Source organism: Pleurodeles waltl, chromosome 10 (genome assembly GCF_031143425.1).
Source record: "Pleurodeles waltl isolate 20211129_DDA chromosome 10, aPleWal1.hap1.20221129, whole genome shotgun sequence".
Lineage (NCBI taxonomy): Eukaryota > Metazoa > Chordata > Amphibia > Caudata > Salamandridae > Pleurodeles > Pleurodeles waltl.
This window is the reverse complement of record NC_090449.1, coordinates 118,029,289-118,056,582: the sequence shown is the minus strand read 5'-3', so window position 1 is coordinate 118,056,582 and position 27,294 is coordinate 118,029,289. Positions and strand designations below refer to the sequence as shown.

General features: G+C 43.7%; 1 protein-coding gene across 1 annotated transcript in view; it reads left to right on the top strand.

Moving 5' to 3' along the window:
• The window catches only part of SNX8 (sorting nexin 8), a 179,744-nt gene that overhangs the window by 86,809 nt on the left and 65,641 nt on the right, over positions 1-27,294 (top strand). The window contains exons 3-4 of the mRNA XM_069209940.1: positions 10,051-10,168; positions 23,015-23,136. Of these exons, the coding sequence (XP_069066041.1) occupies positions 10,051-10,168; positions 23,015-23,136 (240 nt within the window). The remainder of the gene's footprint in view (positions 1-10,050; positions 10,169-23,014; positions 23,137-27,294) is intronic.

Here is a 27,294-nt window from a genome sequence, read left to right as displayed (position 1 = left end):
GAAGCACCTGCCACAGGAAATCCTGGGCTATGGAATCGAATGCCTGCTCTGTGTCAAGCAGCGCCGAAGCATAGTGATCGTCAGTCAGTATCAGGGCATGCAAGACCAGAGAAAGGCATCATAAATTTGCTTAAGACTTTTAAGTCTACACCTAACATGGAGAGAGGTAACCTCGTTAACATCCTTATCAGGCTTGGGTAACATTACTATAAGTGCTTTGATTCTGACAACTGCCCCCTTTCGTATAACTCATTGTAGACTTCTAGCAAGTAGTCTGCAAAAGTTTAGGCCCTTCTTCGATAAAACTCAGCTGGCAACCCATCCTCTCCCAGAGCCTGGGCTTTCTTCGGGGCCCTGATCCCTGCCACCTTTTTTTTTTCCTGATGATCGGCATAGCCAATCTGTTCCCACCCTCCAAGGAGAGACTGAACATCAACAACCCAGCAATATCTCCCTGGATCCCCAGGTGTTCACCCTTGGGCGCTGCATACACTCTCTGCAAGTAGGCTGCAAAGACGTCTGTAATGCCCTGTAACGTGTGGTCCTCCCTTCCCTCTTCATCCCGTATCCTGGTAACAGGAGCACTCAGTACCTCATTGAGGAGTAGAGTGGCAAGCATTCTACCTGCTTTGTCTCCCTCTGCATTAAGTAGCTACCTATAATTGGTATGCACAAACGTGTCCAGCCGATCCCACGTCTCCATCACCTTCCTGCTACTATCCTTCCATTTTGCCAATCACTGCAGCTGCTCAGCCAGACATCCTTCCAACTCATCCAATCTCTTCTCCTGCACATCCAGCATCCATTAAAGTTGCTGATAAACACCACACACCACCTTCATGCATTTCACCCTCCATACCACCTTCTTAGCATCCCATTCTATGGCCCTGGCACCCGGACTGGTCCAGTTATCTTCAAAATAATGGTCCAGCACTTCTGAAACTATATGTGCAGAGACTGAGTCTGTTAGCACCTCTACTCTTAATCTCCATAGTGGGACTCTAGTTGCATTCCTACCAATATTGTACTCAAGCAGCAAAAAGATCGATCCAATAAATAACGTGCCAGATAAGAAATGTTAACTGTTTTCTGAACCGTACTACCAGCCACAAAGCCGTAGTGTAATCTACTATGTGTCCCTGTTGTTGAATTATAACCAAAATAAGTGTGATCCCAAGAGTGACGTACCCTCCCTTTGTCTCAAAACCCATGTCTACCTATGATCTCCCAGAGGGTTCCATTCATGGCTAGGTTTTGTACCAGTCTTAGGGAGCTGAGATCTTTGACTAACAGCTCCTCTGGCCCCAGGTGTTCAGTCTCTGCTCTCATTGCTGACCAATAAAAATTAGCATCATCAATGTTTGGTGCATGCGCATAAATCAAGCAAAGATCCCTGGCATCCAGTATTCCAAAGATGAACATGTTGCGCCCCTCTTTGTCTGTTATCACCCCTTATGCAGAAAACAGAGTCCTAAATGCCACCCAAATCAAAACCCTCCAGTCATAGCTAGAGTAAGAGGTCATATACAACTGTCCCCTCCATCGCAATGGGCAACACAGTCTCTTCAAGTGTGTGTTTCTTGTGAAAAGGCTACAGAGATATCATAATGCCTCAAACAGGAGTAGACTCTGTGTCATTTTGCGGGCTGCCCCAAACCATGGAAGTATCAAGATAGGAAGTTCCTTATGTGATCCATCCAGGGCTGCTGTCGCTGGGCACCTTCTCCCAGCAGCAATATTGAACTTGCCCAGGAGTGGACATGTCTCAGCACAATAGAGCAAATGCAGACCCTAAAAGAAACAGTAACCACGCAAGAAACCCCCGCACTTGGGCAGTGAACCCAAACAACTCCAGGTCATAACACCCGGGATCAACAAACAGTGTCCACTGCCTCAACCACTCCAATGAGGCTGGCAGGCTCCACAACTTCTACTGCATCTCGCAGAGGGCCTAGCATCCCGAAGTGGCAGCAAGACCAGTGGCACTTGAACCACCCCCAGGGGATCTCAGCCCTCCCCAGCTACCCATCAACCTGTACTTGAGAGCCCCAAACAGTTGCTACACATTACGCCCACTTTATACATTTTCACTCAAAATTATGCCATGGCACATATTCTGCCCCTCCCTCTCCAATTTCCACATTCCGCCTTCCTGACCCCATGATCATTAATCAACATCCTACATATCCTCAAAGACGTTGGGTCTTCAGTCTTTCCTGCACCCACCTAGTGGGTTTCAACACCAGGAGCTCTTCAGACCGGCTCCCCATAGTTCACATAAATACCAACTCTGGCTGTGGAGGGTGGCTGAGCACCGTAACCCAGCACGGCTGAACCCTCGTACTTCAGCCCGGCTTCATGCTGTCACTCTGTGAGTCACCGTCTCCTCTGTGGTACAAAAAGGATCAGGTAAATAGTGTGAATGCTGCAGAGTACTATCCGGGCAGTCCACAATCTGTCCGGTCTGTTGGATCCCCTCTATGCCTTCCAAACCTACTGAATGACTCCATAGACTTGTTGATTGCCAGATGGGACCCCTGTCTGTGGAATGCTGTTTGTTTCCGGCATGCTCCACCTACGGTGTCCAACCACCCTCAAGCCTCAGCGTCATGAAGAAGAATGCCTCTCCATTGTGCTCAGTTTGGCTGGGAACATTAAACAGTCTAATGCAAGTTCATGTCATGCAACCTTTTTTTGATCAGCATATAGTCATCACAAAGGTCCTGGACTTGGTATGGTCAGCAAATACCATAATATCACTTCCTTCATATTGCGGACACCCATGAACCCTGACATGGATAGCATCATTGTCCCAGTAATTGAAGAGGCGGGCTATGATGTCACGTGGCAGTGCCCCTGTCTTGAGGGCCATTTCCAGTGCCTAGTGGGCTCTTTTGATCGTGGAAAAACTTGAAGAGTTTCCTCAGTTTCAAAGAGCTCTTTAACTGGGTGTCCTCGGCAGAAGACACCCCTTGGTACCCTGGGGGTACGGCCTTGCATCAGGCAGGCCCCAGGGAGACTTCCGGGAACAGCGTTCCCGACCCGGAAGTGCTTTCGACATCTTCTGACACGTTGGACAGCGATACTGCAGCATGGCTTTTTAAGAGCCCACACCAACAGGGAGAACTACAACCCACCGGAGGAGGAAGAATCCGGGAGCCCGACAACGACATCACAAAGGAAGACGACCTTTGCCGACTGCTACCCTCTGAGCCAGGAACCAGGAGGACACGACGCGCTGGAGCCGGCCACGCTCTGGAGAGCGTGGCCACACCAGGGACGGTAGGGGAGGTAGGAAGGCAGGAACGGGGTGTTATTGAGGTTATGTTTATTTTGGAGTAAGGGTTCTGGGGTAACGTTGGGTTATAAAGGCAGCTCCAATGCAATTTCCTTCTCATTAAGCCTAAAAACTATTTTTCTTTATACCAAAATAACCAGATCCCGGCCTTAGCAGCAGGAAGCCTATTGATTTGTTTTGTTCCCATTTGTTTTGTCCAGACCATAACTGGGGCCTCAATTTCACCAATTTTTCAGAAGAGCATTTCAGTTAACTTAAAAAAATAAATACCCGAGACAATATTTGTGCCAATTTATTTTTATTTATATAAAACAAAATGAAAGAGCAAGAGATAGAATACGCAGTAAAGACGGTGACAGACAGAGAGGAGAAAAACATCGGTAACCAGAGAAGAAAGAAAAGAAGAAAGGAAAATCGAGCGAAAATAGTGAAAAGGCAGAGAGAGTGACAGCAAGAAACCCATAAGCCAAGGTCAACAGCAGAGAAGAGGGACAGAGAGCGAGGACAAGGGATAATCTTGTCCTGAAAAGCAACAGAAGAAAGATAGAAAAGGGAACTAGAGAGGGCTAAGAGAGAGAATAAGGAAGGACCTACTTACCCACTGTCTGTATTCTTCTTTCCTTTGCGTGCTCTTCCTGAGTTGACCCTGGGAAAAGAAAGAACGAAGATCAAGAGGACGAACGTGAAGACCCACAGAGAGAAGGAAAAGACTAACGGCCATCAAAGACCCCAGTATAAGAGACTGTTATCACCATATACTACCTCAATAAATCTCACTAGAAAGAAAATACTGCGTCCCTCCCATTTTCTGACGCCTCTCACGAGCTCCTAATCCATTCTTCCACGAATAACTCAGCAGAGTGCCCCTCCGCGCGTTCCAGAAGCCCTAGGAAATTAAAGATTATTCCTCTGGTAGCGACCCTTGGAGTCTTTGACTCATTCCTCCATATGAGCCAAATGGGATTGCAGCATAGCTACAGTCTTCTTCAGGGCTACAACCTCCTGCTGGAGCTCCTAAACTGCCCCCTCTGTTTCTGCTAACCTCTCTGTCATTGTTGGACATCTGCCCGCAGTAGGTTGACGTCTGTAGCCATGGTGACGCGCAGACCCTCCCCCCTGGCCGATCTCCGCCTCGGCGGACCCCATCCCCCAGGGCCCGGCCATCCCTCCAGGGTTCTCTGCAAGACACCAAGTGTGCAATGGGACTGCGGTGGGAGCCTGAAGTTCCCCACGGTCCTAGCTGGCTCAGAGCCTCCTGTGGGAGCCGGCATTGCTGTACCAGACCGGGAGCTGCTAAAGATGCAGCTCCCTGTCTGAGAGAGCAATTGTTTCCTCTGGTGGAGGAAACTTCCTCGTCCAGCAAGTGAGAGCTATTTGACTGCTCTCACTTCCTGGAACCGGAGTGTTTGCTCTTACTTGGTGGGAGCTGTCAAACCTGGGGAAGTGGTGGCCCACAGAGGCAGGGCAGCTTGCATACCATTAAGCTAAAGCTGTGCTTTTTTGTTATTTTTTTTAATTTTTTTACTGCGGATTTGCAACCCCATCACGAATATACAGTAATAAAAAAAAATTTAAACATTTTTTAATGCTTTTCTGCCCTGCGGGGGTCCCCATATGGGACCCTGTGCCAGAGCAAAGGGGCCAGGGTGTCCCCACTCTGGCATCTTTTCTCATTTTTGATCTTTTTTTCGGAGACTTCGTTGAAGCAGAGTCCCAAGATGGCTGCCAACACTGCCTTGTTAGAGTCTTGCCAGCCAGTCACAAGATCAGGACGGTTAACGGACCCTTCGTGCCCATATAAATATACAAATTTGTTTTTTCTTTAATATTTCAAAAACTACTGAACAGATTTACATCAAATAACAAAAAGGTTGCTTTTTGGGCCAAATTTGGTGTAAATCCGTCCAGTGGTCCAAATCCCTATAGAAATTAACATGGAGAAAACACGTTTTGGAGCCTCCCTTTTTCTTGGCCCCCTATTTGACGGATCACCCTGAAACTTTCCAGACAGCAGCTGTTGTGAGCTTCGTATTGTTTTTGAAATTTTTGTGAAGATTTGTCAACCGGAGCCCAGAATTTAGGGAAGTAAATAAATGCTTTTTCTATACAAACTAGGTCCTAACTATAGCTATCTTTTGGTGACCCCCACTAGGTAATAGATATATGAGAATTGGTGGGCATTCACCTCCAAAGCAAATACGATGTAGTGGTGTATTGTGTGTGCTGTTTGATTGAAGATGACAATAGTTTTCTGCCATCTTTCGTGCCTTTGAGTTACTAAGGGCTTGTATCTTAAGGCTTTCATTTAGGCTGTGTTCCCTACGGCAGCTTTTTGTGTATTTGAAGTGCTCCTCCTTGTTTTATCATTACCCATCTTGCAATGCTTTTTTTTTATGAGATGCACACCCATGTAAATAGTGAAATCCCATATGGCATAATTTCGAGAAATTTCATGAATTTGTTACAATGTAAAATTAGTTAATTTTGCACATTTCACTGGTGTAGCTAACGTTTCTCCTATTCCCAGGGTACTTGTGCATATTTTTTTTTTTATTTTTTTACACAGCAGAATACTTTCTCCCATTGCATGACTTTCACTTGTGTGCATACTGCTCAGAATCAGTTTAGTATTCTGGTTTTTGCAGTAGGCTTCCCATCTTGGCTGTTACTTGTTAGAAATTGGGTCTCTAGTTGGCTAGTTGAGAGAGGTATACGCCCCTGTCCAAGTAGGGACCACAATCCTAGACAGGGTAAGTCTCTACACAGCCTAAATTATCCTATGCACACCCTCTGGTAGAATGGCACAGAGCAGACAGGCTTAACTTAGAAGGCAATCCATAAAATATTAGTGCAATATCTAATACAGTAACACAGTGAAAAACACCACAAAAAGTACTCCACACCAGTTAAGAAAAATATATATTTATCTGAACAAAATATGACCAAAACAACAAAAATCCAATATGCACAAGTCAAGATCTAAAGATTTAAATCATTAAGAATCAGTGTTTTTTTTTTTTTAACACGCAGTACCTGGAATGCGTCAGAGATAACGCTGCATGTGGGCTGCAGAGGAGGAGATGCGTTGAAAAATAAGGTGCTGCGTCAGATTTTCCGGTGCACCACAGACGATACGTTGTTTCTTTCCACGCTGCAAAGTGATGTGTCTATTTCCAGGAGCGCAGCCTTGGTTCCTCACTGTGAGGGGGGATGTTTTGATGCCCAGGGACAATGTGTTGAAAATCCTTCACGCACTGGTAAGAAGGAGCAGGTGCTGGGTCGATCCGGTAGGTGGTGCACACGGTCCCCTTTCAACCCAGCCCTGTTTGCCAGGAAGCCTGTCGGGATTTTCAGTCCTTTATGTGGGGTGAGGTCACGGGCCTTGAAGTGTAAGTGAGAGCCCCTCCACCCTTTCTGCCCAGGGAGACCATTCAGTATGCAGATGAATGCACATGTGGCTGTGTCTCCTGTATTTATGGCTGTCTGGGTGGAATGCACAAGGGGAGCTGTCAACCAGCACAGCCCAGATGGTGATTGGAGACAGGCTGTAATGCACAGAAGGTAGTAAATGCAGAGAAATGCCCACTTTCTAAAAGTGGCATTTCTAAAATAGTTATTAAATCCAACTTCACCAGTAAGAGAATTTTCTATTACCATTCTGACCATACTAAACATGACAAGGCTACTTCTTTCAGATCAGAATCCACAACTTAAAAGAATATAAGGGTAGTTCTAATGCTGGCCTGTGAGAGGAGCAGGTCTCACAGTAGGAAAATAAAATTGTGTGTGATGTTTTCACTACCAGGACATGTAAAACACATAGGCATGCCCTGCCTTTTACTTACATAGCACCTGCCGTATGGGTTACCTAGGGCCTACCTTACGGGTGACTTATATGTAGAACAGTGGTTACGAGGCTACTTATGAGGGTGGCACAATCAGTGCTGCAGGTGGCCCACTAGTAGCATTTAATTTACAGGCCTTGGCAACTCTAGTGCACTTTACTAGGTACGTACAGGTAAATTAAAGATGCCAATTGGGTAGGAGCCAATGTTACCATGTTTAGGGGAGGGAGCACATGCACCATAGCACTGGTCAGCAGTGGTAAAGTGAACAGAGTCCTAAAACCTGCAAAAAACAGAGTCAGAAAATGGGGGGAGGCAGGCAGAAAGTTGGGGGATGACCACCTTAAGGCTATCGGGTCTAACATTTGTCATTTCAGTTGTTATGGTCTTCCTCTTCTTATTGTTGTTCCTTGGTTTTTCACTGTTTCTAAAACAGCTTCCAGGACGTTTCATTTATTTACTTTCTAGCTTTTTTCCACTGATGTGGAATGTTCAGGGTGCTTTGTAGTTGACCAGCTAATTGTCCTCAGGGAGGAAGGAAGGGGAGTTAGATGATGTAGAAACAACATTTGTCCTCAGATTATACTTCTAATAGTGTACCGTGAGACCTCCTGCCTCCCACAGCTGAATCCATAGTTTAACGATCTACTTAAACTGCACTGGTCCTGATTATGAGTTAGGCGTTGTGGTAATTACCGCATGGCAGGGTAATTAATGCCTCAATTTACTGACTTGTCTGATCGTGAGTTAAAAAACGCATGTGATATTTATTACTTGCTGTTTACTGTATGTGATATTTACTCAAAGCGAAAAATAATGCATTTCCTAACTATCCCTCAATTACAAGTATGAGAGGTCATTGACAATCGGTGTAAAATACCACCTTAAAACAATTTCAGACAAAAGCAGGTGGTAAAACCTTCTCACAGTATAGGGTGTGAAAGAAGCATGGTAAAACAATACGTTCAACCTAAGACCACCACAATAATGCAAAAAAATAAAAAAAGTGCATGGACTGTTAGAGCTGCAAAAATAAAATCACACACAGCAGCTCATGACCAGACCTACCTAAATAGCCAGGGACAAGAGAAGTTCTCACATGGTGATTGCAGTAGCTTACGCGTCCATTTCGTAGTACACACCCATGGATTCAGCAATGCTAGGCCCCTATATCATGCTATGCCAGATGCATTTTCTTCTACTATAACACATGCAGCATGAGGATGGAAACAAGGTCGCCAACCAGTGATCTTATATGGCGCAGCTATTCATGATAGGAGCCAATATTGAAAGAGTAAGGCTGGAACCCATAAACATGAATAAGCTTGTAATCTGGAGGATATAGAGGCTCAATAAAGGCTCCCTGCAGAACGTATTTTTATCATCAAGGATGCCCTGGAGCCCAACATAGAGTTCCACTGCCATCTCCCATTCTTGAAAGTGCTACCTGCGCTGGAATTCTTTGCAATGGGCACCACACATCAGCGTTAGGATTGGTGAATGGCATTTGTCTGTGAACCTGCAGCCTAATACTCTGATAAGTGATGGATGCCTTGCAGGAAGTGAGTGGACAGCGTATCTAATTCTCTCCATGGACACTTATAAAGTCATTTCCCGCAAAGCAAATATCTGTGCTACAGCAGGATGTTGTGACATCACGGGGTCGATTGACTGCACTCATGTATGGCTGGTGGCCTCAAGTAGGCAAGAGTAAGTAAGCTGCAACTGTAAAATGAAGCACACCATTAATGTGCAAATGCTGTGTGTTGTGGACCTGCGTACACTGAACTGCTGTGTGAGGTGCCCTGTATTAAACCACAAAGCCTTGATCCTGTGTGGAAGCAACATTAGTCATACTTAGGTGAAACATCACCCTCAACATACCTTGCTGCAAAATAAACCCATCATCAACATTACAGTGCATTATAATTATTGTAGTCCAATCCCAATACATGCCAGTAGTACACTCAGAGATTTGTTTAGCCTCTGTGGCACCACACATGGCCTCAATGTGAATATGTGTAACAAATTACACTTGTCACTTTTCACAATTATGATGATTCTCATCCAAGTCAACATTTTTAAGACTTCTATTACAGCTCTCATGTCTCTTACTTTTGTTTCCTTGATTTCAAAACGTTCTGCCATTTCTTCCACTTAAGACATGTTTAAGATGGTCATAATGTTTTCTTCATATGGCTTGAGGTAGAGCTGAGATGAAAAGCTGCTACTACTTGCCAAGCTTCAGTTCTTCTGCTGGGCAACTCACATAAATACTTGTTACTTCAAGGTTTGGAACCAGTTTATGTTCCCAGCATCGTGCGGACACAACATTGATTTAGTCCAGTATCTATATCAACAGGCATGTTATTGTTTGTTTTTAGTGGCATCTTTAGCATGAGATTGCACATTAGACAGTCATGGTGCCTTACCACCTCTTTTGCAAGGAGCTCCAGCTCATACCCAGTTTCTCATATCACCATGAAATGTATTCAGTATTTGGTTTGCTTTGAAACTGCTCTGTTGACTTATTAGACAAAAATCTCGGACATTTCTTTTTGTTTGGCTTTTTGTGATTCCCAGAAGTGCAGGTCAGGGGTCACGTTAAGCATTGTTTTCAGGGAAGGATGTGTTCTATTTATCTGGTTCCTGTGGCACGAAGGTTAGTGTTACGACTCGGTATGTGCATAACTCAGCACTATAGCATATTCAGGCGAGAGGTGATTATTTTTTTCATGTAACAAGTAAAACCTTATTCCAACATTTTGATTTTTAGCTCTGGCAAGTCTGGTATGTCCCCTGTGAAATAAATGCTAAGATCACAAATGCTTTGTCTAGCCCAGGTACTGGTGCCATCTTTTATTCTCCTCTCATGCCCCCCTATCGTCTCCTCTTTGTCTTTTGCAGCGTTTCAAATCCACTGTGTTCAGGCGCTATAATGATTTTGTGGTGATCCAGGAGCTGCTTCTGCAGAAGTTCCCTTATCGCATGGTTCCTTCGCTTCCTCCAAAGAGAGTGCTGGGAGGTAAAGATAAGTTGTAACACTTTCTTTCTGACATGGTGTTGTATCTTACTGTCCTCTTTTTTTGTTAACCTTTCCTTTTGTAAATGTTTACATTTCTGAGTTGAAGTGTCGGTTTTCTATAGGCTCCCGTCTGGTCTGCATCATTTCCCATGCTTGAAATGGAGAAATAGGTGCAGGTACCTTATACCAGAGTACCAACCTCCGAGAAGTGCTGATTCGCTCCAGTTAATAGCATTGCACATCTGCTGAGAAGTCTAGGTACTGTCCCTCTATAAAATAAAGAAGTGCAGGTACTCAGTACCCATCAGTACCTGCCATTTAAAGCACTGATTACTTCCAAATGCATCCCTTCTCCTGCCAGCCCACACTCAATGAACACATTACACATTACTGTGCAGGCCCTTTAAAGCCGTGCCATGGCTTCAGCATCCCACCCAGAAGGGCAGAATGCAAATTTGTTGTCCAAGCAAGAAATAGGCAGTAGAGAATAATGTGTCCCTTCATTTCCTTTAGGATCACTGTAACTCTTAATTGTACCTTTTGAAAGGTGGTAGCTTTATGGAAGAGAATAGAGCGATGCATGCTCGACACAGGGGTCTCCAGCATTTTCTGGATTAAGAGCTGCTTATGTTCAGTAAAAATCACCCTGAGCTACTATTATTGTAAATGTTTTAAAAGTGACCACATCAGAGATGATTACCGTAGTGACCACTATGTGCAAGATTACCAGCAGTGATAACCTCAGTGTAACAGACATGGTTGCCAGCAGTAATTTAAAAATGCTTGGTCAATGGGGTTATGCTTCTACATTTGAAATGCAGATCAGCCATAGCTGCAATACCCCTGGCCCCAAGACAATAATACCTTTAATGTCTCCCCTACACAGCATGGTGTTTATCACTCAAACCAGCTGTTGAGTGTACTGTGGAAATTCAACAATTTATCTCCAATCATCTGCTTAAGAATTCTGGATATACATCCATTTTCTTCTCAAACACTTGGCTTTTATTTTGGTACATACATATTAATTCAGCCAAGCAAAAACCTCTAATTTAGGATACTGAGCTTTATACAGGAAAGGTACCTCCAGGTAGCTGAGAGCTACTGGTAGCTCACAAGCTACTCGTTGGAGAAGCCTGCTCTAGTATAAGCTTTCCTCTCTAACTTTGTAACTGCCTACCGTTTGCTCCTCTCTCTTTTTTTTTTATTACTTAGAATAATAAATCCACTGCAAGTGGAACGTCCTAATAGCATCAAAACACCCATAAGTTTACGGCTCTTTCAAGTGTTACAAGACTTCTCACCACTCTTAGTCACCCCTTGACTGTTGTTCAGCAGATTGCGCCTCAAATTTTACCTCAAGCAGCTGGGTGTAATGCTGTTGGAAATTACCAGAATCTTTTTTTTCTTTGCCCCTACTGCAACATCAGCAATGAGTGAAGTGTTGTAAAATTACTCTTGGCACTATGGTGCTCATGAGGTCATGTGTTATAATTCTGGGCCATCAGAATGGAACTTTCTGCTCTAAGCAAGGATTTATAGCAACTAAAAGGCCAACACTGATGAAACCCATTGCTGTGCCAAGCGTTGCTGCCAGGGATCTGAATCTTCAAGGATAACTATAAAGGAAAACATAAATTTTGGCACAATAAAAATGCCTTTCCAAGCTACATTAGAAAATTATCAAACTAATAACATTTGCTGTGTCTTTTTAGTAATTTATTTGCATTATTCAGACATCACCATGTGCAAAACAGAAATTTTCAAGAAGCACATTTAGTTCTATATGTCCCTGGCCTGTTCCCCAAACTGACAAGCGGGGAGGTGAGCTTGGGTCTTTTAGCGGTGCAGTAGCAGGTCCAGTTGCAAACTTTCCACTTATTGTTATGAACCTAGATGTGAGTAATTGTAATTCTCTAGTGGAGAGATGTGGAAGAAATGAGCTCACTGGGCTCACAAGCTGAGAAATTAAAGAATTGCTGTTGATGTGTTAACACATGATGTTTATCAACCCTATCAAGGTTCTTCTTACTTGAGCATGGTAGGTCTGCTAGCAAACATAAGCAGGTAGGGTTAAAGCAGCTATCTGGTGATGGTGAGAGCTCTGCCAGTTGTGATATGTTAACACTCACGTAAAGAGGCCCAGGCCTTGAAGCCTCTTTTGCGATGTTGCAGAGAAAAGTGATAAGGTCAAGGGACAATTTGTGATGTTCAAGCAATATAATGAATGCATTGGACAAAAAGGTTGTCGATTAACAGAATATGACAGAGGTTGAGCGAGCTTTTAAGTCTTCATCACCAGTTCTAACAAAGTAGGGCAATAGGGGAGAGAGTGAGTTCTAGCCTGGACATAAAAGGTAGCTGTGTAGATGCTTGCTATATTGTTAATATGACTGCACGGCAAGTAGATATGGGGGAGGTTGAGAAAGAGGGAGGGAAGTGGGGTAAGTAGTTTAAATATATTATATCTTGCAAGATCTTGTCACTCATTGTGTCTAGGACATGTATGGGAAGCAAAAAACACTGGCTGCAGTTGAGACACTAAATTATATACGTATATTTTTTTATGGTATTATGATCCCTGAAACTTCTTCCAACTCTGCCAAAAAAAAAACGAAAATATTCAAATCAAAATCTTTCTTTCTGCTGAGAAATGAATATATTTTGTCATGTTTCAAGTTGGCTAAATACTCTATAAATCACACTATTCACTTGCATTTCAGCAGTGGTTTAAGATTATTTGAGTTAATTCCCCCAGTCGAACACCTAATACATTGCACCAATATTTGTTAGCTTTATAAAAAGAGGATATGTATTTTGTCAGCTAGGAGAAGTCATGAGTGAGAGAGAGCCCACTTTGGGAGCCTTTCTGGGCATGTGTATTTCTTATTTCGTAGTGGTGAGGTAAGGTATACCAGGCAGAATTTTTAATTAAAACTCAGTGTTCATTGTTGTACCGTCTCCACTAAAGTGAGGTGCAGTGGTTTCCTCCAAGCATTATTACATTAATTTTGAAAAAGTTTATTTTTATTTAAGATACAGAACTCCCATGGAGGTCTACATAAAACAAACATATAAAAAGAAGACCATAGAGTAGAAAACCCAAACCTTCATGAGTAATTTACATTCCCCATTTCTACAGGGTGATTCAGTAATTAAATTAATACACAATTAAAAAGCTTTTGAAAGCCTGCAGTACGTCTGCTACAGTACATAGAGAAAATTGAAGACAGATAGGACGTAACCATCTACGATGGAATGACAGTAAGGAAGGACAAATGAAAACAACATGATTCAAGTCTTGATCACCATTTTGACAACAATTACAGGAGCCGAAGATCCATACCATCTAGCCCGTAATGCATTAAGAGGGAGCAGCCCTTGTCGCAGTAGAAGCCAAAAACGTCTGACCCCCATGAGGCAGGTTCCAGCTAAGATAGGGCTGCATTTCCTTGAATAGTATAGTATCAGTTACAGATTGGAAAGCCTGCCTGTGTGCACAAGCCTTCTTATCTAGGCAGTGGCTTGCGGACCAGGTTGCTTGCCTAATAATGGATTTTAGCTGTAACAGAGAAAGTGAGACAATAGATGCAGGATCTAAGTGTAGGAGATCTGTGGCATATATAAAGTTCCTGCCAATGGTATATTTCGTCCTGTTGCCAGCCAAAATGTATTTTTCTTTTTAACAATGACCTCAGAGAATCAATCTCTACAATTCATCAAACTAACCACCCAACATACAACCCCGGCCAGTCCTTGCACAAATGCGCTTCGCAAGGCCATCTCAAGCCTTAAGGTTGCTGCTGAGAGGGCTGAGTTTGCGGCTGTTAAATTTCTCAAAACGCAGCCTTCTAGTTTATCTAGAAACCTCCAAGGAGAAATTCCAACATGCTCTAGGCCATAGAGTAGAGAGGGAATTATCTTTGCATGATAAACCTCTAAGGGATGTTTAAAATGTCTCCTGCTGGTAGCCCTATAAAGACCATTCAAACCATTAACTTGAGAAAGGGCCTTATGTTGGTTATGTTCTATGTGCGCCGTGTTGCTGAGGTTCCTGCAAACAGTTTTGCCCAAAAAAGTGTACAAGTTTACCCTTTCAAGTTTCTGAGCTCCCAGTGACCAGCAGAAACTGTCATATTTAAACCTTTTAGTAATGTGAAAGCGCAAGATTTTACTCTTGGAGCAATATGTTTTTAGAAAAGTGAGCTTCTGTGAATTGCCATAAGGCTTGGAGGTGGGCATTTAGCCCTTTAGACTACAATCCAGAATGAATATATCTTCAGCATAGAGCAATCAGGATATTGGACTTCCTCCTAATGTGGGGGCGAAACCCTCGCTCCAAGTTAAGTGAGTAGGTAAATCAGAGATATACAATGAGAACAGCAACGGGGCCAACATACAGCCTTGTTTTAAACCTTTCTGGGTAGGGATTTCATGGGATAAGCCTCTATCTCCCCCTTAAACCAGGTGGAGGAATGGAGGGCTACCACCAGATCTAAAAGGATACCTGGCATGCCTAATCTTGAGAGCTTACTCCACAAGGTGGACTGATCTACTTTGTCAAAAGTCGTTGGAAAAACCGATAAATGCTGCATAAATCACCCCCCATCACAAAAAGACGTATTTCTCATTTATTACCTGGAGGGCCGAGATGATGTCAATTGTTTCATGCTTTTCTCTGAAGCTGGATTGCTCTAGGGGGATGATTTGGTTCCTTTCTGCCCAGTCACTAATCTGAGCAAGCAAACATTTAGCAAATATTTTGCGAACCACATCGAGCAGGGCGATCTGGCAGTAGTTCCCAGGATAGTTGCGGTCCCCTTTCTTATATACAGGAACAATAATACTCCCCTGCCAGGACGGAGTGATTTTTCTAGGTGCATAGCAGCACTGAAAGACATGGCACAGGTTAGTCCAGGTAAGAATATCATGTTTTATAACTGTTACAGGGATTTCATCTGGACCCATTGCTGCGGAACTACGCATGCATCTAATAACATCATCAATTTATTTCGTATAAGTATATAAGGGGTCATCATCAACTAGAGGAAGCTCCACAGTAGTCCCATTGGATGCATAGAGACTTGATATGAAAGTGGACCAACTTTTCTCGTTGATGGCCATTGGAAGAGATTTAGTTCTCGAGCAACACCCATCTGCTATCCATGACAAAAAATCCTTGATTGACCATTAAAAGCTGCTTCCCTTATATTAATCCAAAATTTGTCAGTTGCATCTCTATTTAGACGTGCTTTAAACGCCTCCTTCTTTTTAATAGGCCCAGCTGAATTTGCCTTTCTAAGGTGTAATCCCTGAATTGCTTGAGAGTGAGGGTATTCATTTCTCTGTTCAATAAGAGTTGGGGGCAGAGCTTTACTGTATGTTTACTCAGGGCCTTTTGGCGAGTGATCATAGGTAGCTGCTGCATAAACTCTGAGAACTTCTCCAAGACATTTCCTGCCCAATTTTCGAGGTTGCCTGAGACAATCTCTATGAAACCTTTCAGCCCCTTAATCAAGTCATAGGACCAATGCGTTTTGCCAGTTTTCAGGTTAAACTTTGATTTCTACACATCAAGGTTCCAGGTGTTAGCAAGGAGACCATTCAAGTTAATAGATGTTACCAGAGTATTATGATCACTGAGTGCTGTCTCTATCACTTTTATGCCGTGTGCCAAGGAGAATGTCTGATAGCTGGTTATCACATAACTTAGAATAGCTAAATCCCCCTTTAGATTTGTTCGTATAATGAGCTGGTGAATTGGAGGGGAGTCTACCAATCGCTCTGATGCAGTTGCTCATCTTCAAGTGTTTAAGGAGAAGTTTCCCACACTTATCAAATCTTATTTTGCGGGGAATGGTACAAGCGGGGATTCCATTTGCTTCCTCTTTTTCCTCATCCCAGAATTGAAAAAGGGCAGGATTAGATATTTTGCAATTTAAATCCCCTACTGTGATAATTCGAGCTGTGGGCTCCCTATCACAAAGCTTGTTAATAAAGAGAAATATTTTAGCTAAGAGGCTATCATGAGAGGCACAGGGGGGATATAGGAGTTTACCACTGCCAAGGGAGCTCCATAAGACCCCTCTCCAACACTGTATAAAATTATAACCAAGAACAAAGTACTGGGATCTCTAAGGCATTTGTAACGCCAGTTGAGCCTATTGGACAGCAAGCAGGCTGCTCCACCCTTTGCGCGGCCTCTCTTTGAGGGGGTGGCATTACAGCAAAGTGAATAATATTTATCGCACAAGAGCTCCCCAACAGACCAAGGTCATCATTATGACCTAGGTGGTAAATCCTGCCTACTGCCACAGTGATGGCCTCCAAAAGACTGTCACCGTGGCTACCTACCATCCGCCATAATATGACCGTAGCCGGAATTCCTCCAGGAGACTGAGCTCCCTCAGTAGAGGCCTGCATTGGATTGAGGCTTGCCGCCGGGCCCACTGAGCGTGGCGGTGCCCTACTGGCTGGGTGTCCTCGCTTGTGTCTCAGTGGTCTTCTGGGGCGGCCACCCTGCTATGTGCTGTGCGGTCTTTTGTTTGGTCTGTGGCACTGTGTCCTGTGCAGACCTCCTCGACAGCGGGGGCTTAGAAGCCTGGGGAGAGCCGGTGGTGGCAGCCTGTTGACGAGAATACAACTGGGCCACCCAGCGGCTCTACATCTCCGTGTGACTACCAGCTGCCTTGTGATGAGGCTACACGGTCATATCTGCGTGGGTCTCTGCAGGAGGAGGGTTGGGGTGGGGGTGCAGAGGGATGGAGGGACACCTGTACGGCACCCACTCCTACCTCCCACTGCCGACCTCCGCTCCTCCACTTAATGCAGCCGGTGGGCGGCAAGTAGTCTCCCTGGTTCCCAGCTCCAGACCAGCAGCTCCACAACTTGCTGCACTTTTTGGGTTGGGGGTGCCGAGGGACGAAAGGAGAACATCTGCACAGCGCCCACACCTGCGTCTGACCTCCGCTGCTCTGCTCGTTGCAGCCGGTGGGCAGCCCCCCAGCTCCTGTCATGAGGCTCCCTGGCTCCTTGCAGTACAGCCAACAGACAGTGACCGGTAATCAACGGTCTGGCTCCCAGCTTGCTACTCTGATTCCGACAACCGACGGGCAGCGGCTGGCGATCAGACTCCCAGCACCTGGCTCACAGCTCTGCAGCTTCAGTTGAGACGAACTTCAGTCGCGTCACGTCCGCATCACCTTAAAAGCAACCATAAGGAAGTGTCAAGTGGGCTTGAAAGCAATGATACCTCACAGAGCTCCGCTTGCTTCTGATTCTCCACATCACCAGGTGCAGTGCTTTAGTTTCTGGTACTAACACAATGGAGAGTGAATAGGATACTTTAAAGCACAACCACAGTCATCCGACTACTTGAGACAAGAATTAGAGGCTGTGCATTTTTCCTATTGAATATTACAAGTTTAGATGATGCGTGCACTGCTGGTTACTGCATGAGGCATGGCTCGTAAATGATTTGAGTATGGTGAGCCTGCCAGATGGACCACTCCACTGTACTGAAATGAAAAAGGTGTTTGGGTTTTCGCTGAGTATTCGCCAAGCTATGGCACGTAGAAAGTGGGCTGAAGTGTAGTACCTGACGTGGATCAAAATGAGCAGTACAGATCACACATCAGGCTCTGACGGGGTTAGTAGCAGAGTAGAACCACCCATTCTCCACAGATCTCAGATATTCCAATTAGCGTTACGGAACTACATTTTAACATTTCTAACTGACCTGGCATATTTCCTGCACAGGCCATTTACATTATGAGTTTCCTTGTAAGTGCTTTATATATTTTAGTAGCAAGTTGCTTCATACTGACTCTCAGCTGTGCCAGAGATTTGCAACACCAAACATGAACTGTCTTTTAATATGGGTGACTCAGGCACAGGCTTTTTAACTTGCTCCCCCAGCCTGGACCAGCTACAAATTGACCCTGCCTGGTAAATCTACACTTCTGATTATTACTAAAACTCACACTTCCTTGTCTATATCCATGGCTCTGCATCACTGAAAGATTGGAATAACCACGGCTGTGGCTTCCCAAGTGTATACGCAATCCCAATCTATTATAGATCTTGTGGTTGCTGCCTCTGACCATGTTCCCTCTACCCTGCTTCTTCCTCTCTACACTCCATGCACAGGTCATTTTAGGTAGGTTGTTGTGTGTCTAGTTCAGCGGAGCTAAACAATTCGTGAAGCAGGAAAGGCTACTTCTGGTCCACTCAACGCCTCTGATCTTACTATTATAGAAAGGTGGTAGATCAGTCCGTTTTGGAGAAAGGTGTACTGCATGGAGAAATACCTTACAAGGACTGTGGACGATACCATGACCCTTGTGTGCACATGATAAATGCTAATTCTCCACATCCTGTGCTTGTCCGTTGACTGGAGGCTAAAGCCCAACAATAACCTTAGATTGTCTGAAGGACTGTCTTAAGAGAAATACACTGTAATAGTTAACATCATGGGATGTGTATCATTAATCAGATTCTTTATTATCACGATATGTACGTTACCATAGAGCTTACCTGTACCGGATGTAAGGTGCACTTGAACTTTGAGTCCATCCAAAATTTGCAAGTGTTAAACCAGTTCTGACTAGTTTGTTTGTTTGATATTGTTTGAGAATGTTAGGTATTCAAAGCCACATTTGAGTTCAAACAGAAGTTCTGTGCATTAGCCCGGAGAAAGGTTAGAAGCAGGACAGGAAACTCTGCTGCCCTCCCATAGTGTTGGGAGTGAACCATAGGATGAATGGCTACTGTTGTTGTGTACTAAAGGAGAAGGACACTGACTGTCATGCGTTCTCAGAACTGGCTTTAAACAGCTGAAAAACTGTAAAGGCCAGCTGCTTCAATTGGCGTAAGATAGACTGCTACCCGGAATGGGAGTGATTCAAGGGCAGATTATTGAGCCTGATGCTACTGCCCATCCCACACAAAGACAAAAAATCGTAATCGATGAGCTCTTGTTATTTTCAATATCTCCCTGATAAAACTGAAAAATTGTGTGCCTATAGTACTAGGTGTAGTGGAACTGTTAAGTCAAGCCTATGTAGTCATCTGGATGAAAATTCTCCAGCCTGTTGTTGCCGTGAATGGTCTAGCCAGTGTTCTGGTTGTGATGCTACATTTAAGTTGCACCAGTAGGTTGACCTTCTTTCCTCCCTTGGCATATATTTAGAGCTCAAGCACCCATCTGCTAATACGACACAGGCTCACCACGGGGGTACTCAGCTACTCCTCCAAGTGGTCTGTCACAGACTGAGTAGACCCCTCTCCTGACTCCTCTGCTTTAATGATTGCCACCTGTTAATGTGGTGTTCTAGTGGCTTTTAAGAAGGGAGGTACCGCCCAATTTGTGAGCACAACCTTGGTGCACGAAAAAGAGTCTACTCTCTCCTGCTGCTCAAGAACCTGGATTCCACTACAATGTGTACAGACCACAAAAGGAGATTGAAGAACAGAGAAGCACTGGCCACCATTAAGATGGCTACCATGGAGGTCCACCCAGTACAGCTGTATTGGCTCAGTTTGTCTGGCACAGTGCTTGGGCTCTCAGGAACCCAACCCAGTATTGTTAGTCCCTTTCTTCAGAACATAGCCCCCATTTGGCTCTCTGGCTGTCTTTCCCTCAAAGGTTGTGGAGTATTTGAAGGATAGTCAAACTCATCTGATGATTAAGACCAGGAGCAGCTGAGGATATGCATGCCACACCCCTGCCAGTCTAGTTTGGATCCAGCTCCATGTTGTTTTCTTTTTTTGATCTATGGCCCCTCTTTTTATGCTCCAAATGCCAATTTAAAGGTTAGAGAAACTCTACTCCCAAGGCCGTTCCTCCCCGAGTTGTGATGCAGCTTCCCCTTTCTCTGGTACCGCTACTGCAGTACTAAGTGCAAATTCCAAGACTAGGAGCTTACTCTACAGCAGACATCCCCATGACTCTGCCTGGACAATTCTGTTGATCTGCATGCAATATCTAGCTGTTCTGAAGAGATGGATTCCGGTCTGGAGGCCTGTATTTGTGACCCCCAAGGACCTCCATCCATGGAATTGTGCTGTCATAGCCAAGGTATTAGTCACTTTCCACTAAACAAATATTGCCCACTTTGGAGAGTTAGAACATCTATGCTTTGGTGGTTAAAGCAGCTCCCCCACCATGACCAACCCTGGCCATAGAACTCCATCCCGTCCACCCTCTTTCTCCAGAAGCAGGCATGCAAAGAGGAGATGCTCATGTAGGGAAGAACAAGCAATATCCCCCAACCTTAGCTAAGAAATAAACGTCCCAGTTACTTCCTCATGGACCAGCTGCCATTCTGGTCATCATAATGAAACTTGCCTCTCTCCCACTAGTCATAGAGGCTTTCCTAATATGTAGAGTGTACTGGTTATTTTGCCTCGTACAGCACTGACTCCGAAGGTATTGTAACATTATTACATAGAAAGTCTTGACTTCTGAGTTATAAACACATTAACAGAAACTGGGAACAATATGCAGTAGTTGTGATAAGTTAGGATCAATTGTTAATATGCTTACAAACATATAAGCCTAAATGTCCTGACATTGACACTGTTGAGTTTTATTTTAAACTCCTTAGTAAATGTTTTAAGTTTGCAGTCCCAAATGTGATCTAGGGATACTTTTTACTGCATTAAATTTGACTTTCCATAATTCCCAAAAGCAGTGTATATTTATCTGCATCTATGAGAGCTATGCTCGAGATCATGGATGTGCAGAAGGTAAATGCTCTATTAGTCTGATAACAGTGCATCCTTGTGGTTCGCTTCTCTAAGTCAGACATATGTTTTATGACCCTCTGATTATTTTTCTGTTCTGCTGCAATTGGAATTCTCCAGATACAATTGAGGGTGCGATTCTGCCTTTTCTAAGTTAAATTGTTAGGTGGCATTGTTGTTAGGTATGAGGTTAGGAAAGTTATTGTAAAATTCTTTAATATCAATGTTGACTTTGGCTCTAGGATAAGTTTGATTTAGGTTTATTTGTGAGTTATGTGCATGTCAAAGTGGGCCGTGGTTATTAAGTCACTCATTCAGTAGTTGGATTATTTGAAAGTTAGGCTGCAAGCACTGAGGGGATAAAGACATAGTATACTTGCCGAAATAAATTATAGATGGGATACATTATGCTAGTTGCCGATATTGTAGTGAGATTCATAGCAAGAGCACAAGGGATGTGGACGATGATAGTCGAAGTAAGACTTTGGTATGGCTGCTTAAAATGCCAACTCAAGGGATAGCATTTACAACGTTCGTACCGATATGGAACACCACCCTTTAACAACTAAGTTGTCATCACGTTTTTGGCTGATTACTACCCAGATTCTGTAGGTTTCTAATGTAAGATTGTTGCAGGATCACATAACACTCAAGTTGAATGATGGCATTATGGCATGAATAAAGCCCCTCAGTACAATAGCTCTAATATAGGATTTTGCGTTGGGTGAGGTAATAGATGCAACAAAAAGCCTTGCTGCTGTGAAGGACCAAAGTGCAGATGTACTTTCTGAATCTTTTGAAGAGTGTGCTGAAAAATAGCACCTTACCTGCATCTGATATTTGTAAGGGCTATTGAATATGTGCCTCTCATCTTACAATGGAAGCACTCAATGTGGTTCCTCTAAAACCAAACAAAGGTGGCTTACTTCTTACAGGCCTCTAGCCTTGAGTAGTACATGTAATACACTATTGCCAAGAATATTAGTGAATAGACCAATGCCCTTGCTAGTCTTACCAAATTAGGCCATGATTGTTTCTGGCAGGTGTCCAGTGCATACTATATAAATGGTCTCTGGCCTTTTCTGCACCAGATTGACATCCAAAAGTCAGGTTGCTGTAGTGTTTTTTGATGGTGAAAAAAGATTGTTTTCAAAAGAGTGAGCATTATTGAAAGACTTGCTCTCGAGGATTGAGTTTGGAATCTTAGTTCTCAAATTAATTAGACTTGTTTTCCAAACCTCTTGTTAAGGGTCTGCGTCTGTAGGAGCATCTAATACAATACTGGAAAAAATCTAAAGGCAAGATGGCTGCTGATGTTGTTATTTCTCACCATTGCTGTGCAACTGATGACTTATCTCTGTAAGTGTTTCATGCTCACAAAGGTTTTGTATTCTAGCATCCTCACCTTTCAGTGTCTTTGTGTGTTGATATGTTTTGTGCATTAAGAAGTCACCAATGAAATAGCATCTAACTGTGAAATGTGGACATGTGCCCCTGTTTGTGTTCGCTGAAACAAAGTCCAATACATTTCTACTCGCCAATTCAACATGGGAAATAGAATTGGACTTTCACCTGCAGTGACATGCGGAATCCTTAAGATACTGATCCATAAAGACATTGCAAGTCTGATGAGGAGGAAAACAACTGGTGTTGCTGTTGATGGGTTGGAATACAAAGTTGACTCATGCAACACTGTGTGGCATGCATAATTTGTGTTATTAAAATGATAGTCCTACTGAAGTTCGTCTCCCTCTTTTCGAACTTGCTGATAGTTCCAGCTAGACCGTTCTTCAGAAGGATGAGATCTGTAGCGCTCAGATTGATCTGGGTTTGGCAAATGGGAAACATTGATAATATTCCTTTAGTGAAAGGGTTTGTTAGTTCTTGTTCTTGATTGTAGTTTTAAGAGGCATTTAGCACATGCCAGACTGGCATTGCTATATTAGCGGCGGATCCTAACTTCAGTTAGATGATTAGACTTACATCTCAATTGAGAAAAACATTTAAGTAAATATAATATTATTTCAAGTGAAGGCATTTACCCGGAGATATTTTATTAAATTAAGAGCTTGAAATATTATTAATGTTTTTCTTTCTTAGCTGATCGAGAGTTCATTGAGTCACGACGACGTGCTTTGAAACGCTTTATTAATCTTGTGGCTCGGCATCCATTTTTCTGGGACGATGCCGCTCTGAAGATCTTCCTTACATTTAATGGCCCGGTGAGTACACTTTAAATTTGTGCTCTTGATGTTTCTGGTCCTACAACTAATCTGTAGTTTTGCCCGTCAGCTTCTCAATTGTGAGTTGTCTAGATGAAATAAATGGAGTGAATTCATCTTTAGGAAATGCCACTGATTGGTTAGGTCAGTTTGGTATGAACTTAAAGCAGTTTTAAGCAAATATTGCAGACTTCCATTATTTTAGTTGTTAAAGGAGAATAAAATCTTTGCAGACTTCAGTTATTGTGGTCGTTAAAGGAGAACTAAATCTTTCCAAAAAAAAGATCGATTTGTGTTGCTCGCCAGTGAAGAAGGATCTTGGGCATAGTGCTTAAGTTATTGGGGCCTAATCATTGTGTAAACTGTTTTTCTTGTATACATTTTTTGTTTTACGTATTATACACTATTGTGTTTTTTTTTCTTTTGTGCTCTCAATTTTGGTTTAGCCTAGAGACAGACATTGATGTTTCCCAGCCTCCTATTTTTCAAACAACTCAGAACAGAAATACACTCATTCACTTTCTGCTTCTGCCCACGACAGCATGAGGCAGTGAGTCAGACAGTATTCCACTTTTGGCTTTTTAAACTGTAAGTGATGACAGTTTTCTTGCGCACACCTTCCTAAAATGTATCCCACTTCAGTGCCAAGGCTGGTGGGCCAGTCTCATCTTTCAGGACACTTTTGTTTCATTTTTTTCCTTTACTTTTGCAATGGGTCACTTTCCAAGTTTTTTTTTTTTTTTAACGCAGACATATGCTCGCCACCTTTAGCCAGTGGAATTTTTACATTGTATTACTTTTAAACAATTGCATATATTATCACATACCAGGCAAAGGCTTCCCAGGCGAAACTGTTTTGCTTTGCCAATGCTTATTACAGCTTTTTCAAAAGTGCAGTATTTGTAGTTGAAAAGTGATCTATCATGTTTGTCACAATGAGCTTGTTCATGTCTTGTGGCAAAGGAGCCTGGCCTTCCCAGCATTTCATCACAAAATTTGTAGAGGTGGTGCATCTGAAAGCGCATTAGAAAGTGGGATGTATAATATTAAAATAAACTATTATTGAAAAGCATAGGCATTATTGATTGAGAGGGGGGACTACCCTTCTTTTTGGTGAAATAACCTAAGGCAGTACAAATCTGAGGTTATACAGCCTAACCTAAGACTGATGTGTCTTTTCCCAATTTCCTGTAAATCCTTAGATGAATAGAAATCTATTATCTGGCAGATCGGTAAGAAAATCAGGTAGTATGCTGCATGTTTGACAGCAGTCCTGTATATGTAGGGTTTGTTGTATAAACTCTTTATTTTGTTCAGTCACACACACCTTTTTTGGGGGGTCTCGCTTGCAAGCACATGCACCATCGCATGCGTCTAGCTTGGCAAACTGTTGTGTTCAGTGAAGGGCTTGGAGCCCACCCGTTGTTACCATTTGTTGTCTGGCGTGCCACTAGTCTCTACAGACTCCTAATTGGTCACTAGAGGCCAAGCATCATTTATGTTCTCTGTGGAGCAGGGGCCAAGCACTGATTGATTCAACATAATCAGTGCCCGTCTGCTGCTCCAGAAGTGATTTAGGTACTATTTTGTCCTTTTAACTTCTAGTGCCCTGCAAACAGAAGGCTTGTGACTGGCAAAAATGTGCCCATCAGGACAAACAAAATTGCAAAGTTTTATTTTCTATAGTTAACTTTTTTATTTTTCAAAATCGTCTTTTGTCACTTTAAACTCATGTTTTTTTTTGTTTTTGCTCATAAGTGCTGCTCTCAAAGATGATGATTATCTTGTTCTGAGTATTGCAAAGCAACATTGTTTCTTGCTTATGTGTAATTTTTGAAATTATGCTTTAACACATAATCGTGCAGTACACCCCACTCCAGTCCGCCACACTACGGTCCACACCACCTACCCCACACCAATACACCCCAATACAATCCACTCATCCCACCCCACTCCTGTCCTCCCAACCCACCCCAATCTAGTCTGCCCCACTCCAGTTCGCCCCACTGGCATCCAAAACTATCTGCACCTCTCCAAAACAATCTGCCCACTCCAATCCAAAACAATATGCCGCACTCCCACCTACCCCACTCTAATCTGCCCCACTCCAATCCAAAACAATCTACCCCAATGTAATCTGCCCCACCCCAATCCAAAACAATCGGCCCACTGCAATATAAATCAGTCTGCCCCACTCTAATCCAAAACAATCTGCCCCACTCTAATCCAAAACAATCTGCCCCACTCTAATCCAAAACAATCTGCCCCACTCTAATCCAAAACAATCTGCCCCACTCCAATCCAAAACAATCTCCCAATTCCATTCCGCCCCACTCTATCTGCCCCACTCCAGTGCAAAACAATCTGCACCACTTGAATACACTCCACTCCGGTTCTTTCCCACCCCTATCCAAAACAATCTGCCCCACTCCAGTCTGCCGCATCCCAGTCCAAACATGTGTCCCACTCCAGTCTGCCCCACTTTAATCCAAAATAATACAGCCCACTCCAATCCAATCCACTTCACCCTAAACCAGTCCACCCCACTCCAATCCATCCCACACCAACCCAGTCCACCCCACCCTAATCTGGTCCACCCCACCCCACTCCGGTCCACCCCACCCCACTCCAATCCATTTCAACCCAAGCCAATCCAGGGCACTCCACTCCAATCCACCCCAATCAAACTTGTCCCAATCAAATCCACCCCATTCCAATTCAATTCCCCCCCCCCAGCCCACTTCAATCCACTCCACCCTAATCCACATCACTCCAATCCACCTCATCCCAGGTCAGTCCACCCCACTCCAATCCAGTCCAACCCACTCCAATCCACCACACTCAATCCAGTTCACCCCACACCAATCCAATTCACCCCACCTGAAAGCAATCCACCCCAATCCAACCCACGCAAACCCAGTCCAATGTACACACTCCAACCAGTCCATCCGCCCCATTCAATCCACCCCATTTCAATCTACCCAACCCCATTCCAATCCACCCCACTCTGCTCAAGGCGATACCACTCTGCTCCAGTCTACACCACTCTGTCCCAATCCAGACCGCGCCATCCAGTTCAGTTCACCCTACTCCAGTCCATTCTATCCAGACCACCCCACTCCAATCAAATCTATCCCACTCCAGTCCAATCTAATCCACCCCACTCCAATCCACCCCAACCCTACCCCTCCAATCCAAGCCACCCACCCCAGCCCAATCCACCCCACTCAAATCCACCCAATGCAGTCCACCTCACCCCATTTCAATCCACCCACTCTGTGTCAATCCACCCAACTACCTCAATCAACTCCATCCTATTCCATGCCACTCCACAACATTATCTGCCACCGAACTACTAAACTTTACTCCCCTTTTCTCAACTCTACGATATTGTACAGCTCCTACTCCACTCTAACACTCCAACAAATCCACTCTACGATACTGTACTTCACAACTCCCCTAACTTTTAGCCATGCAGAACAGCAGCCACACTGTTGTACAACATGGCAAAATACATTGCCAAACAAATAGCTCTTCTATAGGCGAGATCTATTGGACTTGCCAATGCTTGTTATTTACATACCTTTCTTTTCTGACATCACAACTAAATATCTGCCATACAAAATAAGGCAGTACAATCATATCCTTCATGGCATGTTCATAACCGTGTTAGTGCAGTCAACTCAGCCATCTTTGGGGAGTAAAGGTCTATTATAATACAAAGCCTTAGTTTCATTTTGCTCACACCAAACAATTGCAGTGCAAGTCTTTGAAACTGAGAAAATTGTAAATGCCACATTTAGAAGACTGATGCATAGCTACAAGGCATGTTACATGCAAGTTGTTCCAATACCCAATAATCATATTGTCATCATTTTATTACATAAGCAGCAAACTACTCCTAAGCATTAATCTTCACGGTTAACTAATTTGAAAGTGTTGCGGTAGCCTGGTACGTCTGTAGCAGTTGCCAAATATATTTGGGTCTACTATATAGTGGAAGGGTGGAGTAATATATCTCTAGTTGTTCATTGTAGTAAGTTAGGGCTGCCAACCATTCATTAGTCGAAGGGGCTTTTTTCCTGCCCTAGAAGCATGCCTCTCCTTTTTTTAGGGTCAAGCGCAAAGCGCTCTGTCCCTCGTGTCATCTCTTTGTGG